This window comes from Piliocolobus tephrosceles, chromosome 6 (assembly GCF_002776525.5).
Source record: "Piliocolobus tephrosceles isolate RC106 chromosome 6, ASM277652v3, whole genome shotgun sequence".
NCBI lineage: Eukaryota > Metazoa > Chordata > Mammalia > Primates > Cercopithecidae > Piliocolobus > Piliocolobus tephrosceles.
Genome location: NC_045439.1, coordinates 13093511 through 13111597, shown reverse-complemented (window position 1 = coordinate 13111597; position 18087 = coordinate 13093511). Strand labels below are relative to the sequence as shown.

At 45.6% G+C, this 18087-nt stretch overlaps 3 protein-coding genes across 5 annotated transcripts in view; 2 read left to right on the top strand and 1 right to left on the bottom strand.

Moving 5' to 3' along the window:
- BTBD7 (BTB domain containing 7) overlaps positions 1-2812 on the bottom strand; it is a 114615-nt gene extending 111803 nt beyond the window's left edge. The window contains exon 1 of one of the 2 annotated variants that reach the window (XM_023205530.3): positions 2524-2812. The gene's annotated coding sequence lies outside the window, so the exon portion shown is untranslated. The remainder of the gene's footprint in view (positions 1-2523) is intronic. The other variant, XM_023205527.3, reaches the window with a different exon arrangement.
- LOC111538366 (basic proline-rich protein-like) overlaps positions 1-6095 on the top strand; it is a 50551-nt gene extending 44456 nt beyond the window's left edge. The window contains exons 3-4 of the mRNA XM_023205806.2: positions 1899-3232; positions 6069-6095. Of these exons, the coding sequence (XP_023061574.2) occupies positions 1899-3017 (1119 nt within the window). The 3' untranslated portion in view covers positions 3018-3232; positions 6069-6095. The remainder of the gene's footprint in view (positions 1-1898; positions 3233-6068) is intronic.
- A 37-nt stretch (positions 6096-6132) lies between these two features.
- Positions 6133-17716, top strand: LOC111538250 (cytochrome c oxidase subunit 8C, mitochondrial). Of its 2 annotated transcripts, XR_002730276.1 has the most exons (3): positions 6133-6191; positions 7044-7174; positions 17387-17634. XR_002730276.1 is itself a non-coding variant. In XM_023205531.2 (2 exons), exons 1-2 carry the CDS (start codon positions 16639-16641, stop codon positions 17477-17479), a joined length of 219 nt encoding a protein of 72 aa, XP_023061299.1. In that variant the 5' UTR covers positions 16552-16638; the 3' UTR covers positions 17480-17716. The 2 variants fall into 2 exon arrangements, 1 of the variants encoding a protein (XP_023061299.1); XM_023205531.2 differs by lacking the exons at positions 6133-6191; positions 7044-7174 and adding an exon at positions 16552-16764 and having other exon boundaries at positions 17387-17716.
- Positions 17717-18087: the final 371 nt, after the last annotated feature.

Below are 18087 nucleotides of genomic sequence, written 5' to 3'. Positions count from 1 at the left end.
TGTCAGCTCATCCTGGTCTTCATCTATTTCCCTCCCCTAAGCTAATCTTCACTTTACACTCTCCCTTTTTCTTCACAAAGTAATTGCTACAATCTCTCGGTAAACCTGAATTTTCATAGGCCAGCTCAAGTCCCAACTGTCGCACGTTCTTTGGACTCCTGGGGTCTCACTCATTTCTCTCTACCCTGTATACCAACAGCATTCTTTGCATTAGCAGAACTCACTAGATTGTCTTCGAGTCTCATGTTGGTACACCTAATCTTTCCAATAAGAACGTGAGGGAAAAATCTATATATCAACGGCAAAAACCGCAGTTACTTTTGCACAAACCTAATATTATGTTTCTTTCCCTTCTTCCACATCATTCATCTAATGCAAAACAAAAAGCAGACTTTCAACAGTCATGTATGTAATTTTGGATGTGTGAGCTTCAGTGACTAGAATCTTAAATCAGAATAACTTTGGCGTTACTGCACTTCCGAAGGTTTACCTGTGACACAACAAATAAAAATGTTGTGACTCAACAAGATGATACATGGAAACTAGGTAGTGTAATCTAGAAATCAACATAGGTGTTTTAAATCCTAAAATTAGAGTCTGATACAAAAACCTTGTTTAAATGCTGGTGTTGGGACACAAAACAATATAGTAATCAGGTTTTGTGGGAGAGAATACTGACCTATGAGTTTTACTGAATTCATGCAAGAATGAGCCACGCTAAAACTGGGTGAAAATGTAGTCACGAGCCTAAGAAAACTCCAAATAAAACATCACTCTGTTTTTATTAAGTTCAGGTTAGGGGGAAAAATTTTTTTTTCATCAGTTACTTGAAGTAGCTGTCAGAATGAGACAGAAGCTCTTATTTTCGCTTTCAACTTTATTACACCAAAACCTTCGGACAGGGGTGGGTAGTAAATGGTGAAGAATGCAATCAATGAAGAGTAAGCAGCTCAGGAGTGTAGTAAAAACGAGCTCTCTAAATGGGGTGTAGAAGCCCACATCTTAGTTTTAGTCTAATCCATCGCCAGCTGTAGGATCCACAAGTCACTCGCCTCTCTGGGTCTGGTTTTCGGGCTCTAAAACAATATTCACACCTTTAGATCTCTAAAAGTTTTTCTGACTCCAAAATTCCATGACAAGTCTAATAACAGTTGCTATTAACAACGTATGATACTTACAAAGCAATTTCAAGTCTTTCTTCCACATTTCAGGAAGAAAGCAATTCATTTCAGCAATCTAAAGGAAACAGACGCTGTTCCGGGACAAAAGACTGTTAGTTGACCAGGCCGGGAGCAGTGGCTCACACCTGTAATCCCAGTACTTTGGGAGGACGAGGCGGGCGGATCACCAGAGGTCAGGAGCTCGAGCTCAGTCCGACCAACATAGTGAAACCACGTCTCTACTAAAAATACAAAAACTAGCCGGGAGTGGCGGCGGGCGCCCGTAATCCCAGCTACTTGGGAGGCTGAGACAGTAGAATCGCTTGAATCTGGGAGGCGGAGGCTGCAGTGAGCCGAGATCGCATCACTCTTCTCCAGTCTGGGTGACAGGACGAGACTCCGTCTCCACCCCACCCCCCCCCCCAAAAAAAGGTTGTTAGTTGAAAAAGCTAAGTAATTCTGTAAAAATGTCTACTTTCTCGTTACAGTAAGATGTTTTCGCAGAGGAAACAGTGCTCTGGTAAAGATAACCAAGACTACTTCTGTAAATCAGGCCTACTCCAGAGTACTTATTATCTGTGCTGGTATGTGAAGACGTGCTATTGTAGTTCAAAGGAGAAACAACACTCCTCAGAGTTTCTCCAAAAACGGTGAGAAAGTTCTCACCCTCGGGGTAAAGCTAGCAAGCACTGTGCAAATAAGGTAATGAAATATGCACACTTTTTGCCATTCAAGTAGTCCAACAAGCACAGCCTCCTCTTCTTCATCAAACACTCGGTATTGTCTCCCTCCCAACCTGTCAAAGCTCAATCCCAGGTTTACTCCGCAACAGTAACTTACCCGGACAATCTAACTTCCCCTGGGAGTAGCAGTCCACAGGCCTGCTCCCTTCCTAGTCCCCGTCGGCCACTCTCACGCCCACCCCCGGCGGTCGCAACCCCGCACCCGGGTAAACACGCGCCCCCGTCTCGGGAGCGGTTTCTCCGCGTCCTGGGAGCTGCGGGTCCCGCCCCTCGGCGCCCGGAGCCCGGAGCCCAGAGCCGGCCGGGCGACCGTCGCGGCTCCCTCGGGTCGCTCTCCCCGCAGCGAGCGCCACACCTCGCGCCCCTGCCCCCGGGACGGCGGCGCGCTCCAGCCCGCCCCTCGGAGCGCACAGAGACCGGCCAGTCCGGCGCCGCGGCGCCTCAGCCCCAGACGAACGACTCGCCCCTCCCCGCCCGGCGCCCCAGCGCCTCCCGCGGCGGCTCGGCCCCAGCCCCGGCACCCCCACGCCTAGGAACAGCCCCTTCCTCGCCCGGACGCCCCGCGCCACACCAGACACAGCCTCGGCTCCACAGCCTCAGAGACGCCGAGGGACACTCACCCCGGAGGCTCCTCCCGCCGCTGCTGCTGCCGCTGGGACCGCTGCCGTCGCCCCCGCCGCCGCCGCCACCAGCACCGCCGTCCGCACTGGCGCCAGCACCCCCAGCCATCCTCCTCCCACCGCCGCCGCCGCCCTCTCCTCTCCTGTCAGTGGCTCAGGCTCCGGGACTGCTCCAGGTTCCCTTCTCCGCCATTTTGACTCCTAGAGGGAGCGGGAGGAGCTCGGCTCCGCGCGGCCCTGGGGCGCCTGCGCGGCGCTGCGGAGCCGGCCGGAGCCCCCGCCCTCCCCTGCCGTCGGCGCGCTCAGGGTCACGTGACCCGACGTCGCCGCGCGCGTCGGGCCGCGTGGGGGGTGGTGCGTTCGCTGGAGCCATGGGAGCTGAGTGCGCGCGCATTATTCTTGGTCGTCGGGTGGGAGCGGGGTGTCGGGTCGGTGGGAGTTTGCAGCTTGTGGCAACATCCTGCTTATTCCAGCGAATTGCGACACATTATTAAATGTATCAGAATAGAGTTATGAGAACTGTGTCACTACTACGTCACCGGATGGCCATTTCCACCAGTTCATGTTTCCGTTCGGCGGCCGGCATCCCTCGGGTGGTCGCATGCAATGAGTGCATCTTTCTCGAAGAGAACTGCTCTTGCGCGGAAAGTCCTTGCTGACAGTCCTGGCATTCCGGTGGCTGCTTCTTGGCAGTGAGCACTTGTCTATCGTAAGCGCTTGTCTGCATGGTACTTTTACAGGCACCACCTTGCAACTTGTGTAGTAGGTTAAAAAATAATCTTTAAGAGACTGAAAAGTTTTCCTTAACAAGATACTCCTGTAAACAAAGGACAAAATTGATGAAAACACACAGTCGCCATGTAGGAGAGCCAAGTTGCTCTTCCCTAGATACCCCTTGTTCGGAAGTTTGCAATAATTTCAGCGATGCAGTAACAGGAACGCTATATTTATGGGGCACTGTCGTTTTCGAAAGAGATACATGGTTTTCATTTGAACGCCAAACCCACCCTTTGTGGTAGTCAGGATAGGTGTTTTTATCGCTGTTTTACAGTCAAGGAGACAGGCTCAGAAATACTAACAAGTAGGCAAGCCAAGATCAGAACCCAGGCATTCTGAACCCGGTGACCAGGCACCGTTACACCGTTTCCTCTGATAGACCTTAGCAACTCTGGGAATTTATTTGAAAGTATTGTATTTGCATTTTCAATCTCTACCCATTGTTTGAGAAACAAGTTTTGTGTCACACAGTTTTTTGTTTTGTTTCGTTTTGTTCTGAAACCGCCTTTAAGCTTCGAAGGATAAGAGCAGTTTGGAATTTTGTGATGTGTTTTTAACCATCTCTTGATCCTCCATTATTTTATGCTTTTCATATTCAGTGGGAGACTGACTATCATTGTTGTTTTCCTCTGGGCTTGCTTCAGATTTGTATTTTCTTCACCCTCATTCTTCATCACCTTACTTCCTTGTAAAGGATAGCTCTTTCCAATTTGTATTACTTCATTTTGTTTACTCATCTCACCCCTTTCACCCTCTTACCCAATCCTTGAAGGTCTGGAGACTAGCAGAGATTGTAGCAGTCCCTTGCCTGAAATTCCCCTCTAGCTGGTAAGGGTCACTTCAGTTGAATATACAGCCTCAGGGAGATAGACAAGAATAGCATGGAAAAGTGAGAAAATACAAAGGAAATAGGTCCATCTAATTGGAGTCTATGACTACCTCTGAGTGTCCACCTCTTGTTCCACACTTTTATACTTCCCCAAAGGCATAAGTGAACCTTATCTAAATTAAAGCCATTTACTATTATTTTCCATCATTTTGCCTTTGTCTTAATTTGCTAAATACAGTGGATACTTGAACAACACGGGTTTGAACTGTGCAGGTCAATCAATGCAACCTGGTACACGGGATTCTAAACACCCTATTGAGAGGGTGGACTTTTCTTATACTCAGGTTCCACAGGGCGGACAGGCAAACTTGAGTATGCTTGGATTGGGGTATATGCGGTAGGTCCTGGAACCAATCCCATGTATATAGTATATGGGGGATGACTGTATTGCATTAACTGAAAGAGCTATGATTAGGAAACTAAAAAGTGGTGTGTAAACACTGCTTCCTTATAATTTATGAAAATGTCAGATCAGTCCCCACCATTTACACTTATTACTAACCTTTATTACTTGACTTTGATTCTATTTCCCAAAGTTTAAAAAACAAAATTAAAATGATATCAACAACAATAGAATTGTAAGTAATTTCAGGATAACACTTTTTCTAACAGTCTTTGATGTGGAAATCTAAAACTTTTTGAAAAACCAAGTAAGGTCTCTGGTTTCACCTTGTCCTTTTGTCTGTCTGCACAGCTGGAGACTTCTAGTAGACTGTTTGGATCTAGAAACCATTTGTAAGTGATCCATGATTTTTTTCTACCCTTTAATTCATTCACTTTTTCCTTATTATACCATTTAGCTGCACTTTTGACATCCTGAATTAGCTCAGTTTACACACTCATCAGAATTTAGATGTTTATTTTAGTTCAGTCCGACACACATTTAAAGATTCTAGTACCATGTACCAAGCACGGTACTACATGCTGGGGTAAACAATAAATGGATCTTTGTACTTGAGGAGCGTAGAATCTAAATAAGAAGACAGAGTGAAAAACATTTTTTTAAAGGTTAGTGTTAAGATGGTACTAAGTGGTGGTTAACAGCATGGGTTCTAGAATCAGATAGATCTGGATGGCCATATGACACAAATAAGTCAACCAGAACCTTTTCTGGAAATTTTTGCCACACTCTCAGAGATGTTTCTTCTTACTCTATTTCTCTGGGATTATGACTCGAAAGGACATGTGAATTGGCTTTGTTTGCCAATGAGGGGAAAGCCATGTGCAGTAGGAAAGAAGGAAGACCATAAACAAAGAAACAGAAGGTGAGAGAAAGAAAAGCCATGACATTATTTGAATACCTGGGCCTACCTGGGCCTGAAACCAACCCACCACTGGTCTTTTCATTTTTAGAAGCCATTGAGTTGCCCTAACACCTCTTTTTATCTTAAGTTAGTTGGAAATGGGTAAAAACAGTGAACTTTTGGCTTGCAACCAAAAGTCCTGAATTTATGTTTTGTTCCTTTCCCTGCTCCCTCCATCAGTGAATGGCATCCCATCTACCTGGTCATCTATGCTGAAAATCAGAGTAATAAACATCTCATGGCATATTCCATGTTCTGCCACTCCAGTCTTTTCCTTCCTTTGTACCCCCTTTTCTACCATACATAACCATCCACTGAAGCCCATTCCCAGAGTCTTCTTCCTGGAAATACAGGATGGAAGCTGGGTTTTTAAAATTAAGGAGAAAAGATAAATTTTATCTCTCCCTATTTCTCTGCATGTAACAATCCTGTTTTCATGCACTTTTCTGAATTTCCTGAAGTCTAAAAGGTGAAGAGGATTGAAAACCCCAGAACAGTGATAAGTACCTTGTAGATGCTTAATTAAGAAGTGCTTAATAATTATTCAATTTTCATTTTTTTTTTCCTCGAGACAGAGTCATGCTGTGTCACCCAGGCTGGAGTGCAATGGCACGATCTTGACTCACTTCACTTCAATCTCCGCCTCCTGGGTTCAAGTGATTCTCCTGCCTCAGCCTACCAAGTAGCTGGGATTACAGGTGCGCGCCACCATTCCTGACAAATTTTATGTATTTTTAGTAGAGACAGGGTTTCACCATGTTGGCTAGGCTGGTCTCGAACTCCTGACCTTGTGATCTGCCCACCTCGGCCTCCCAAAGTGCTGGGATTACAGGCGTGAGCCACTGCGCACGGCCTTAAAAATTATTAAATTAACAAATAATAAAATTAATAAAGCTTTTAGAAAATAATATTAGAAAATATTCATTGCCTTGGGGAAGAAAAGACAAGTCACAGAAAATATTAATCACGAAGACAAGATTCATAGATTCAACTGTATTTAAAATATGAACTTAAGTGCATCAAAATGTACTGATATGGTTTGGATGTTTGTCCACTCCAAATCTCATGTTGAAATGTAATCTCTAGTGTTGGAAGTGGGACCTGGTGGGAGGTGTTTGGATCATGGAGGCAGATCCCTCATGAATGGCTTAGCACCATCCCCTTGTGATGGTGGTGGGAGGCAGACAGGTTCCTAGGCAGGAAGGCGCGGCTCCCTGGTGAAACCCCATCTTCAAACCAGAGATGGCCTAAAGCCTGGGAGCCAGGCTGCCAGTTCCCAGTGAAGTCCGTGACCTGGAGTGAGAACTTCTTGATGCCTTTCAGCCAATCAAGTGGTGCTTTTTCCAGGCCTGCCCACAGACCAATCAGCATGCATTTCCTCCTGCCCATGGACCAATCAGCATGCACTTCATTGTGTGCCAGTAACCCCCCCACCCCTCCAGGCCCAACCGGACTCAGAGACTCATTCAGAGTAGGCACTTTGGGTCTCCTCTGAGAGCTGTTTGGTTGCCCAATAAAACTCTTCTCCACTTTGTTTATCCTCCCTCCAGTTGTCCATGTAACCTATTCTTCCTGGACATGAGAAAAGAACTCGCGAACCTTCAAACGGCGGGAGTGAAAGAAGCTGTAACACTTTCCTGACTGGCTCGCTGAGCTGTGGGTGGTGACATACTCCCAGACGGTAGGAGTGAAGAGTGGCGAACCTTCTGGGGCCCAGACCTCGGGATTCCCCAAGCCAGAGTTGTAACACTATGGCCCTCCTGCCCTCCGCGGGTGCTGGGCTACTGCCTCACGTGATAGGAAGCAGTGGCGGGGCTCGGCCAGCCCAGGAGCTGCAGGCTAGAGTGGGGTGATGGGATTGAAAGAGCTTTAATACAAATGGGCTGAAACATGCCCCCCGCCCAAAACACACCCCTCTGCTGTGCTGTGGGTGACAAGAAGGAGAGAAGAGCTGCGGCCCTTCTGGGAGCCTAGACCTCAGGGCTCCCCAAACTAGGGCTGTGACATGCTATAGCACTCTCTTTGGGGGCTCTGTGGTTCCTGGTGTTTCCAGGCTTTTGGGTGCCACTGTGTTTGCCTTGTCCAGACGCTGGTGCCCACAGTGGAAGCTGCTTGTGGGTATGTCTGGTCCAGCTGCAGCCTCGCATACAGCCGGCGCCTGTGCCAGTGCCTGGAGCTGCCCACCCCACCACAGCAGCCAGCGTACCTGGCTGTGTGCAGTGGCCAGATCCCGTGCTGGCTCACTCACATACCCCTCACTGCTCTGCACCTGGCTTGTCCTTGGCAAGCATGGGATCCAGACTGGTAGTGCAAGCTGAGCACAGCCTGCCAGGCCGAGTGGGCAGAATGAGCCCAGCAGGTGTGAACAAAACTCAAGCAGAGGTGCTGCCGGCCACAGAGGTTTCCAGCTGGCGAAGCTGCACGTGAAGGATCCTGTGACATTTTGGGATGAATGAGTTCTCTGAATTCACCGGTGATCTGGTTGTTTAAAAGGGTGTGCACCACCCCGCCACTGACCAGTCCATCTCTTGCCATGTGATACTGCTTGCTCTCCCTTTGCCTTCCACCATGATTATAAACTTTCTAGGATCTCACCAGTAAAGCCTGCAGAACTGTGAGCCAATTAAACCTCTTTTTAAAATAGATTACCCAGACTTAGGTATTTATAGCAACACAAAAACGGACTAACACATATACAATAGAGGGAAAAGACAAGCCATAAAATGGAAAAAGATATTTGTAATATATAAAACCAAAAAACAGCTTATATCCAGCATATGTAAAGAATGCTTACATTTTAGTAAGAACAAGACAACCAAACAGGAATGACAAAAGACTTGAACAGCTGGGTGCAGTGGCTCATGGCGGTTATCCCAGCACTTTGGGAGGCCCAGGTGGGTGGATCTCTTGAGCCCAAGGGTTCAAGACCAGCCTGGGCAACATGGCAAAACTCTGTCTCTATGAAAAAAGACATAAATTAGCTAGGTGAGGTGGCATGTGCCTGTAGTCCTAGCTACTCAGGTAGCTGAGGTGGGAGGATTATTTGAGCCTGGGAGGTGGAGGTTGCTGTGAGCTGAGATCACACCATTGCACTCCAGCCTGGGTGACAGAGTGAGACCCTGTCTCAAAAAACAAAACAAAACAAACAACCCAAAAACAAAACAAAAAAAATTTAGACAAATTAAATTTAATAGAGTTTACTTGGTTAAAATGATTTGTGAATTGGGCAGACCCCTGAGCCAGAAGAGGTTCAGAGTGACTGTAGAGCTGCTATGGAGTCTGATAATATTTATGGATAGGAAAAGGAAAGTGATGTACAGAAAATGGAGATGAGTTACTATATAGCACATCCTTGACATAAGTAACGCCATCTTAGAAAAAGACTCCATCATATATTTCTTTTTTTTTGAGACGGAGTCTCGTTCTGTCACCCAGGCTGGAGTGCAGTGGCATGATCTCAGCTCACTGCAAGCTCTGCCTCTTGGGTTCACGCCATTCTCCTGCTTCAGCCTGCCGAGTAGCTGGGACTACAGGCACCCGCCACTGCGCCCAACTAATGTTTTGTATTTTTAGTAGAGATGGGGTTTCACTGCATTAGCCAGGATGGTCTCGATCTCCTGACCTTGTGATCCGCCCGCCTTGGCCTCCCAAAGGTCTGGGATTACAGGCGTGAGGCACCGCGCCCACCTCCATCATATATTTCAAAAGGCAAAATGCCAACAAGGTACAGATGTTCACAGAGAGACAACCCCCAACCAGATAAGATTGTAACCCTTTACTATCAGCCCTCACCAGATGACTCAAATACTTTAGCAGGACTTGATCAGCTGTTGACGGCCATTTTAACAGATACTGTCTTTCTGTTACTCGTGGTCAGCACCTGGTTTTTGCCTTTGAAGGCTCTGCCCAAATCACTGACTTTTCCTTGAAAGATGTTGATGACTGTCTGGATTAGCTCAGGACATTCTGCTTGTCCGTGTCGCTCTCCTTGGACTGGTTTGTTAACCCCTTTTACTATTTTCTTCTGATGTTAAATTTTACTTTTATGTGGAAATTTTAATCTATGACATTTACACATTAAGCATACTACTATGTATGTTTGCAATATTGACTGACTTGTGGATTGACTTGAGCCTGTGCCCCCATGGCTCTGACTAGAGTGAACGGGAAGTAATAAGAAGAATTGCCTGTTTGGTTACTCTATTAACTCATGGCTTTCATGAGTGAATAAGCATCAGAAAAAGTTTGACCTTGTAGAAAGACACAAAAGTGCATGGACCCGGTTATGTTTGACCTTGTACTGCTCATGACAGCTACAGAAACACCTGGGTTGGTTACAGCCTGGCAGTTGCCTTATTTGAATATGGTTTTAAGAGTTGGCCACCTATGATTGGCCAAAACTCTCATTAGCACAAAAGTAGGTTACAATTTGTTTATACATCCAGTCAGGTTACAGTTCACTATGTAGGAGAAACTTTTTTTTTTTTGAGATAGGGTTTTTTTGAGATACTCACTCTGTTGCCCAGGCTGGTATGCAGTGGCATGATCACAGCTCACTGCAGTCTTGACCTCCCCAGCCTCAGATGATTCTCCCAACTCAGCCTCCTGAGTAGCTAGGACTACAGATGTGCACCACCACACCTGGCTAATTTTTGTATTTTTTGTAGAGATAGGGTTTTGCCATATTGCCCAGGCTGGTGTCAATCTCCTGGGCTCAAGCAATCTGCCCATCTCGGCCTCCTAAAGTGCTGTGATTACAGGTGTAAGCCACCACATCTGGCCTGCAAGAAACCTTTAGGCCCAAGTTAAAATACATGAGGATGCAGCCTCAGGCTACACTGAATCTAATAATGGATACACCTACTATCTGATTTAACCTCCATATCCACGTTCTAAGAGAAATATGCGTTATTTTCCTGAGGCTATGTGCTTAGTAAATGATAGTGCTGGAATTTGACCTTTAATCTTTTGGACCCCAACTGCCAATCTTTTCATGTCAGTATAACAGAAATCCATTGAAGAATATCTGGATGTAATTCAGGAGAAGAGGAGGAATGTGAAATTTAAAAATGAAAAGGTGGCCAGGGGCGGTGGCTCAGGCCTGTAATTCTAGCACTTTGGGAGGGTGAGGTGGGTGGATTGGGAGTTCCTGAGGTCAGGAGTTCGAAACCAGCCTGATCAACATGGAGACACTCCATGTCTACTAAAAATACAAAAATTAGCCAGGCGTGGTGGTGCATGCCTGTAATCCCAGCTACTCGGGAGGCTGAGACAGGAGAATCGCTTGAACCCGGGAGGCGGAGGTTGCAGTGAGCCGAGATCGTATCACTGCACTCCAGCCTGGGCAACAAGAGTGAAACTCCATCTCAAAAAAAAAAAGATGAAAAGGTGCCAGGTGTGGTGGCTTGTGCCTGCAATCCTAGCACTTTGGGAGGCTGAGGCGAGAGAATTGCTTGAGCCCAGAAGTTTGAGACCATCAGCCTAGGCAAAATTGTGAGACTCTGTCTCTACAAAAAAAGAAATTAACTGGGCATGGTGATGCATGCCTGTGGTCCCACCTACTTGGGAGGCTGAGGTGGGAGGATTGCTTGGATCCAGGAGTTCAAGGCTGCAGTGAATGTAAACCAAAAATACAATTCTAAGGCCTCCCCACCATCTAAATGAACCTCTCCTCTCTGCCAAGGGCATGCCACAGTTAACCCAACAGGGCAGCCATTAAATCTTAAGGCTCCAAAATAATCTCCTTCAACTCTATGTCTCATATCCAGGACGCACTAATGCAAGAGGTGGGCTCCCAAGGCCTTGGGCAGCTGTTCCTGTGTGGCTCTGTAGGATACAGGCCCCATGACTGCTTTCACAGGCTGGCGTTGAGTGCCTGTGGCTTTTCCAGGTGCATGGTTCAAGCTGTTCATGGATATACCATTCTGGGTTCCAGAGAATGGTGGCTGTCTTCTCACAGCTCACTAGGCAGTGCCCTAGTAGCGACTCTGTGTGGGGGCTCCAACCTCACATTTCCCCCTCTGTATTGCCATAGTAGAGATTCTCCGTGAGGGCTCTGCCCCTGCAGCAAACTTCTGCCTGGACATCCAAGAGTTTTCATACATCCTCTAAAATTTAGGTGGAGACTCCCAAAGCTTGACTCTTGTCTTCTGTGCACCCACAGGACCGACACCACATGGAAGCTTCCAAGGCTTGGGGCTCGTTCCCTCTGAAGCAATGACCCAAACTCTACCTTGATCCTTTTTAGCCATGGCTGGAGCTAGAGTGGCTGGGACGCAGGGTACCATGTCTGGAGGCTGCACAGAGAAACAGGGTCTTGGGCCCAGCCCATGAAGCCATTTTTTCCTCCTAGGCCTCTGGGCTTGTGATGGGAGGGGCAGCTGTGAGGATCTCTGAAATACCCTGGAGAAATTTTCCTCATTGTCTTGGCTATTAACATTTGGCCTCTCTTTACTTATACAAAGTTTTATTGCCAGTGGCTTGAATTTCTCCCCACAAAATGGGTTTTTCTTTTCTACCACATGGTTAGGCTGCAAATTTTCCAAACTTCTATGCTCTGCTTCTGTTTTAAGCATAAGTTCCAATTTCAGACCATCCATTTGTGAATGCATATGACTGTATGCTTTCAGAAAAACCTAGGTCACGTCTTGAATGCTTTGCTGCTTGGAAATTTCTTCTGCCAGATACCCTAAATCATCTCTTTCAAGTACAAAGTTCCACAGATCTCTAGGGCAGGGGCAAAATGCCACCAGTCTTTTTGCTAAGGCATAGCAAGAGTGGCCTTTGTTCTAGTTCTCAATAAGTTCCTCATCTCCATCTGAGACTAACTCAGCCTGGACTTCATTGTCCATATATCATACTATCAGCATGCTATCATATATCATACTATCAGCATTTTGGTCAAAACGATTCAACAAGTCTTCAGGAAGTTCCAAACTTTCCCACATCTTCCTGTCTTTTTCTGAGCCCTCTAAACTGTTCCAACCTCTGCCTATTACCCAGTCCAAAGTGACTTCCACATTTTTAGGTATCTTTATAGCAGTACCCCACTCCTGTTACCAATTTTCTATTAGTCTGTTTTTACACTACTATAAAGAACTACCTGAAACTGGATAATTTATAAGGAAAAGAGGTTTAATTGATTCATAGTTCCACATGGCTTGGGAGGCTTCAGTAAACTTACAATCATGGTGGAAGGCAAAGGGGAGCAAGGGGCATGTCTTCCTATATCATCTTCTATTACTGTTGTGCTTACAATCCAAGTGTGTTACTGTTGTTGCCAGTTGCAGAACCTGAATGTGTTTCCCACTTTTGCAACTCTTCTGCTTTTGTTGCTTATTTATCTGAGGATCTCGATCATTGAGGTTGTGCAATTGTAAAGACAGACGCAAATACGAAGAGAGGCACTTTGTTCCTCAAAGGCTTTTGGCTCTTTTTTTCTCCCCTATTTTTCAGAGACTTGTGTTCTGGAGCCTTTGGTTCTTGAATGAGAATTAAACATGTTTTTCTAGAGAGGAATGAATTCGAGATGTTTGGGGCTGAGGTAGTGCAATCTTAATTCATTATATAATTTTCTAGAACTTTAACACCAGTTTATTTAGAGCATGAACATTTATAAAAATCACATTAAAAAAGGTAAGTGGGCGAGGGTGTCTTTCTCATTCATTGTGTACATACAGCTCAGAAAACCTGATCTCTAGGCTATAGCTCTAATTAAGTCCTTTTATATAACTGCAGAAGGAAGTTCTTGCATTGTGGGTCACTGAGAACACATTGAATCCCAGCCCACTATACAATTTATTGAAAATTGTAGAGATTTGAGTTAACAGTGCTAGTCTTTTGTGACTTGCAGAAATTAAACTGAGGAATGCTGTTTGTATTGGTAATTTGAGCATCTAAAAGAGCTGTCTCCTGGGGTGGGGGTGGGTGGCAGGGAGCTTAACTGTGTTGTGGCTGAATTTGGAGTCACCACTGTCAAAAGTGTTTTAAGGCTTTTGTCCCAGAGAAAGACTTAAAATGCTTAAATCTCACTTGAACTGCACTCTATTCTAAACTTCTCAAGATTAGGATTAAACCAGTCAAGCTTGCCTATTATTGAGCTCTTTCTCACTTTGCTTCAGAATTTTTGTTGCTTTGTAAAAATTAAAAATGGGGTATTACTGGAAGAAAAAAGGCTTGACTAATACCGTATTTCTTAAAGCTCTTTTGTTGTTAGCAATAGAAATCCAGCACCACCTAGTTTAAGCCCAAAGCAGGATTTATCATAAAGCATATAAAGAGAGGCCCAGAACTCAAGGAGAGGAAAGTGTCCTAACTTCAGAATAGGGAGAACCAGGGCTTTGAACACAGGTAGGATGTTCCCTCTGGCTCTTACATCTGGTTCTTTGAGCAGCTTGGCTGCATTATTAACTCACTGTGGAAGGGCTTTCTTGCTAGGTAGAAAAAAAACATGGCTCCCAAGTTACAACATCCATTCCAACCAACAGACTGGGTCCCAGCACTCTCTTTGGTCCAATATTTGAATCAAGTTGTGTTAACAACTGTGGTCAGGAAACAGAGCAATGTTGCACTGAATCATTTCTTACAGGACTCATGTAACCTAGAGGTGCTCAAATTATTATCTAGGGATATCTAAGGCAAAATTAGAGTTTACCTGGTGTGACTGGGCAGGATAAGCCAAGGGAAGACTGAGAACAAGGAGATGAGGTTAGAGAGGTGGCTAACCATGGTTCTTGCAGGTCCTTGATTGGTTAGGGTAAGATTCCAGAGCACAGTTGCCCAGTGGAAATGTAACATGGGCTGGGCATGGTGGTTAACTCCCATAATCCTAACATTTTGGGAGGCCGAGGCAGGTGGATTGCTTGAGGCCAGGAGATCAAGATCAGCCCAGGCAACATGGTGAGACATGCCCCAGAGTTAGGAGGTGGGGCCTTTGGGAAGCAATTAGATCATAACACAGCCCTCAAGAATAGGATTAGTGCCCTTATAAAAGAGGCCCCAGAGAGCTACCTTGTTGCTTCCATCATATGAAGACACAACCAGAACAAGGAAGTGGGCCCTCACTGGACATCAAATCTACCAGCACATTGATTTTGAATTTCTAGCATCCAGAACTGTAAGAAATACATTTCTGTCCTTTGTAAGTCACCCAGTCTGTTGTATTCTAACAGCCTGAACAGATTGAGAAAGTAACAGAAAGGAACAAAAGTAACTGACCTGCTTCTTCATATTCATAAGCATGAAAGGACAACCAAGGATCATAAGATGTTTGAATAACTAGCAGGTTCAAAATGAATAAATAAAATGTACCCTAGAAGAAACACAGATAGTTCATGGAATAGAGATAACTTTTTAAAAGTTCAGATTAATATTGTGAAAGAAATCTAAAGTGATAGCATCTATAAAATACTAACAGGTGACTGTAAAAGCAAAAAATAGTATGTTTTAAAACTATAATTCTAAAATAAAAAATCATGGGCTAGAAGAAAAAGTCAAGGGAATCTGGCAAAATGTAGAACAAGGGACAAAACGTTGATGAGTGAGAAAAAGGTTGAAAGACAGAGGTGACCCGCTAAGAAGGGCCAATGTCCATCAATAAGAATTTGAGGTTGAGAACACAGAAAACAGAGAGAAGCAAATAAACAGGAATAGTGTTCCCAGAGCTAAAGAACCGTGACTTCAGATAGAAAGGTCTTACCCACTGCTAATCCATATGAATGGAAAAATACCCATATCTAACAGTATCCTGGAGGAACTTCACAATTCCAAGGACAAAAAGGAATGCCTGAAAGATTCCCAAAAGGAAAAAAGAGGGCACTCCAAGGAATGACAACTATATTGGCATTTTATTTCTTATCAGCTCACTAGGTGCTGGAAAAGAAAGGAACAATGCCTTTTGAAAATCTTTGAAGGACAATGATTTTGAGCCCAGAGTTCTATAACCATTCAAATTAGCATTTAAATGGAAACCAAAATGTATGTATTTTGATTTCCAAGGGCTGAGGAACTTTATCAGCTGCAAACCCTTCCTGAAAGAACTGCTTAAGGATGTACTACAGCAAAACGAAATCTAAGAAAGAGGAAAATACCAGCTGCAGAAACAGAGCAATTCAAAGAAACCCTACTGTTACTTGCGCAATAGGCCCCCAAAAGGAATAATGTGAAGACACAGAATCATTGTAGTGGATAAAGTTTTATTACAGTACTAAATTTAAAAATCACAGTATATTTACTTTTCCCTCAAGAGAGTCTGGGCACAGTGCATCATGCTTGTAATCCCAGTACTTTGGGAGGCTGAGACAAGAGCATGGCTTGAGCTCAGGAGTTTGACATCAGCCTGGGTGACACAGTGAGACCCGTCTCTACAAAATAAGAAAGTTAGCCTTAGTGACAGATAATTAAATTACCTTTTCTACCAGGTCCAAACACTCATTTGACCCTGCCATGAATATTTTTTTATATCATCAGCAGACTACAGAAATTTGTTCTTGGTTTTCAGTGTTAAGAATTAACCTACAGACAATTTATGGAATATTTAATTTGCATTAGAGAACAGTGTGCTATAAACTCTGCCAATGCCAGGGCATGTTAAGAGGTATATAAAGTATAGGTAGAAAGGAAGACAAAGGGAAGGAGTAGGGGTGCCAAGTCCCTCAGCTTACCCAGCAGAAAAGAGATACTTAGTGTGAGGTAGGGTTGGGGCCCAGGGGAGGGTGTCAGGAGAGTTTAGGAGAGGATAGGACACGTGGGTGGAAAGTGAGGTGAATGAGGGCTGGGAGGTTGCAGGGGGCGCTGAGTGGAAAAGGCGGGGCAGAGCAGGGTGTGCTGAATGGAGAGAGTGGAGCAGAGCAGGGGTTGCAGGATGGAAGGGGCAGTGCAGAGCAAGTGGTGCTGAGCAGAAGGGGTGGGGCAGAGCACGTAGTGCTGAGTGGAAAAGGCAGTGCAGAACAAAGAGTGGTGAGTGGAAAAGGTGGGGCAGAGCAGCGGGTGCTGGGCGGAAGGGGCGGGGTAGGGGCGAGGGCAGAGCGCCCCCTCGTGGCTGGGGCGCCTGCGCAAACCAGCTGCCTCACGCTCACTGGAGATCGCGCTACTTGACCGCACCTCACTTGTGCTGTCCACGCCTGACTTTGTCTTACCTGACGCGATATGCCTCTCCTGCGTGGGCGCTGTCCTGTCCGCCGCCACTACCGCGACGTGGCCCTGCTTGGCCTGCAGCCAGGTCCCCGCTTCGCCCACTCGGAGCCCCCGCGCCAGCGGCACCTTTCTACCGCCGTGAGTTGAGACCCAGCCATCATGGCGGCGCGGACAAGGCGGGCGGGAAGCGCGTGGCCCAGGCAGGGCGCCCCGACGGGTGGGAAGAAGGGAGGACAGGGCTTGCAGGCCTCGCGTGGGAGGCTCCTGTGGCTTGGCCGCCGTTGGGGGAGGTTCCTGGGAGAGGGTCGCAGTGAGGATGCTGTCGTCAGGCGCAGGGGCGGAAAGCCTGGGACCCTGAGGGCCGCGCGGGGATTGGGCCTCCTTCGTTGTTACCGTTTACCGGCACCTGGCTCGGGGGCGGGGCTGTGGTTTCGCGGAGGAACGGTTTACCATCCTCGGACGTTCTCGGCACTGCCAAGATTTAACATTTTCGATAAAATGGTGGAAATCCTGGGCTGCATCAAAATTCCACAGTGTGAAGGTTGGAACCGGAGAACCGTTAGATGAAAAATGAATTGAAAAAAAAAAATCAGGTGATCCATGAATCGATTTTCAGCTTTTTAGATTTCAGCATTTTAAGTTCTTGTTTCTAGGACAAAGGTCTAGTTGCTCAAAATGTTTTTTAAAGTACTTTTTGTTAGGCAGCAAGTCACTGGTCCAGGAAGCCATACTCAGCAGCGCATTTCGTCTTCTCTTCCAGGAAATGGCTGTTGGACTTGTGGTGTTTTTTACGACCTTTTTAACACCAGCTGCATACGTGCTAGGCAACCTGAAGGACTTCAGAAAGAATTAGATGGAAGAAGATGTTGAACAGCTGTTAATGTCCAAAAAACTTTCAGAAAAAGCTGTGTTTTTGTTAACGAGAGCAAGATTACCTAGTTGAGTGATGCAACCATTGTGGTATTCACTTTCCTCTTGTTTATGATGAATATTTTGCACTTTTTTAGTACTGTGCATTATATAGATGTATAGTGAAAAATGTTCTGCCTAAGTGTTAAATAAAACAGAAATACTTATTTGTGCTTGGTAATATGTGTGCATATTATTTTCTAAACATCGTGAAAGCTGATGAAAATTTACTGAGAACTGCTGTGAAAGGTCAGACTTAGTGACTCAAGGGGTGACATTAAGCGTTACTGTATGGGAGTGAATGTATCTAGTGATATCACCCTTAAAAGATTAGATGTGGAGCTGTGAGGTAATGTAAGTTTAGCTAAATGGTTTTTATGTTCTATTAGTACTGCCATGCCACACTTCACAATTTGCTGTGAGAAGTACAACCATTTCTTATCTTTCCCTCTTTAAATGACTACACTTCAGAAGGTGAAGAGTCAGTACATCTCCTATTTTATGTTCTCTTAGTCTTCTGGGAGGTTTGAAGAATCATACACATCTTTGAAC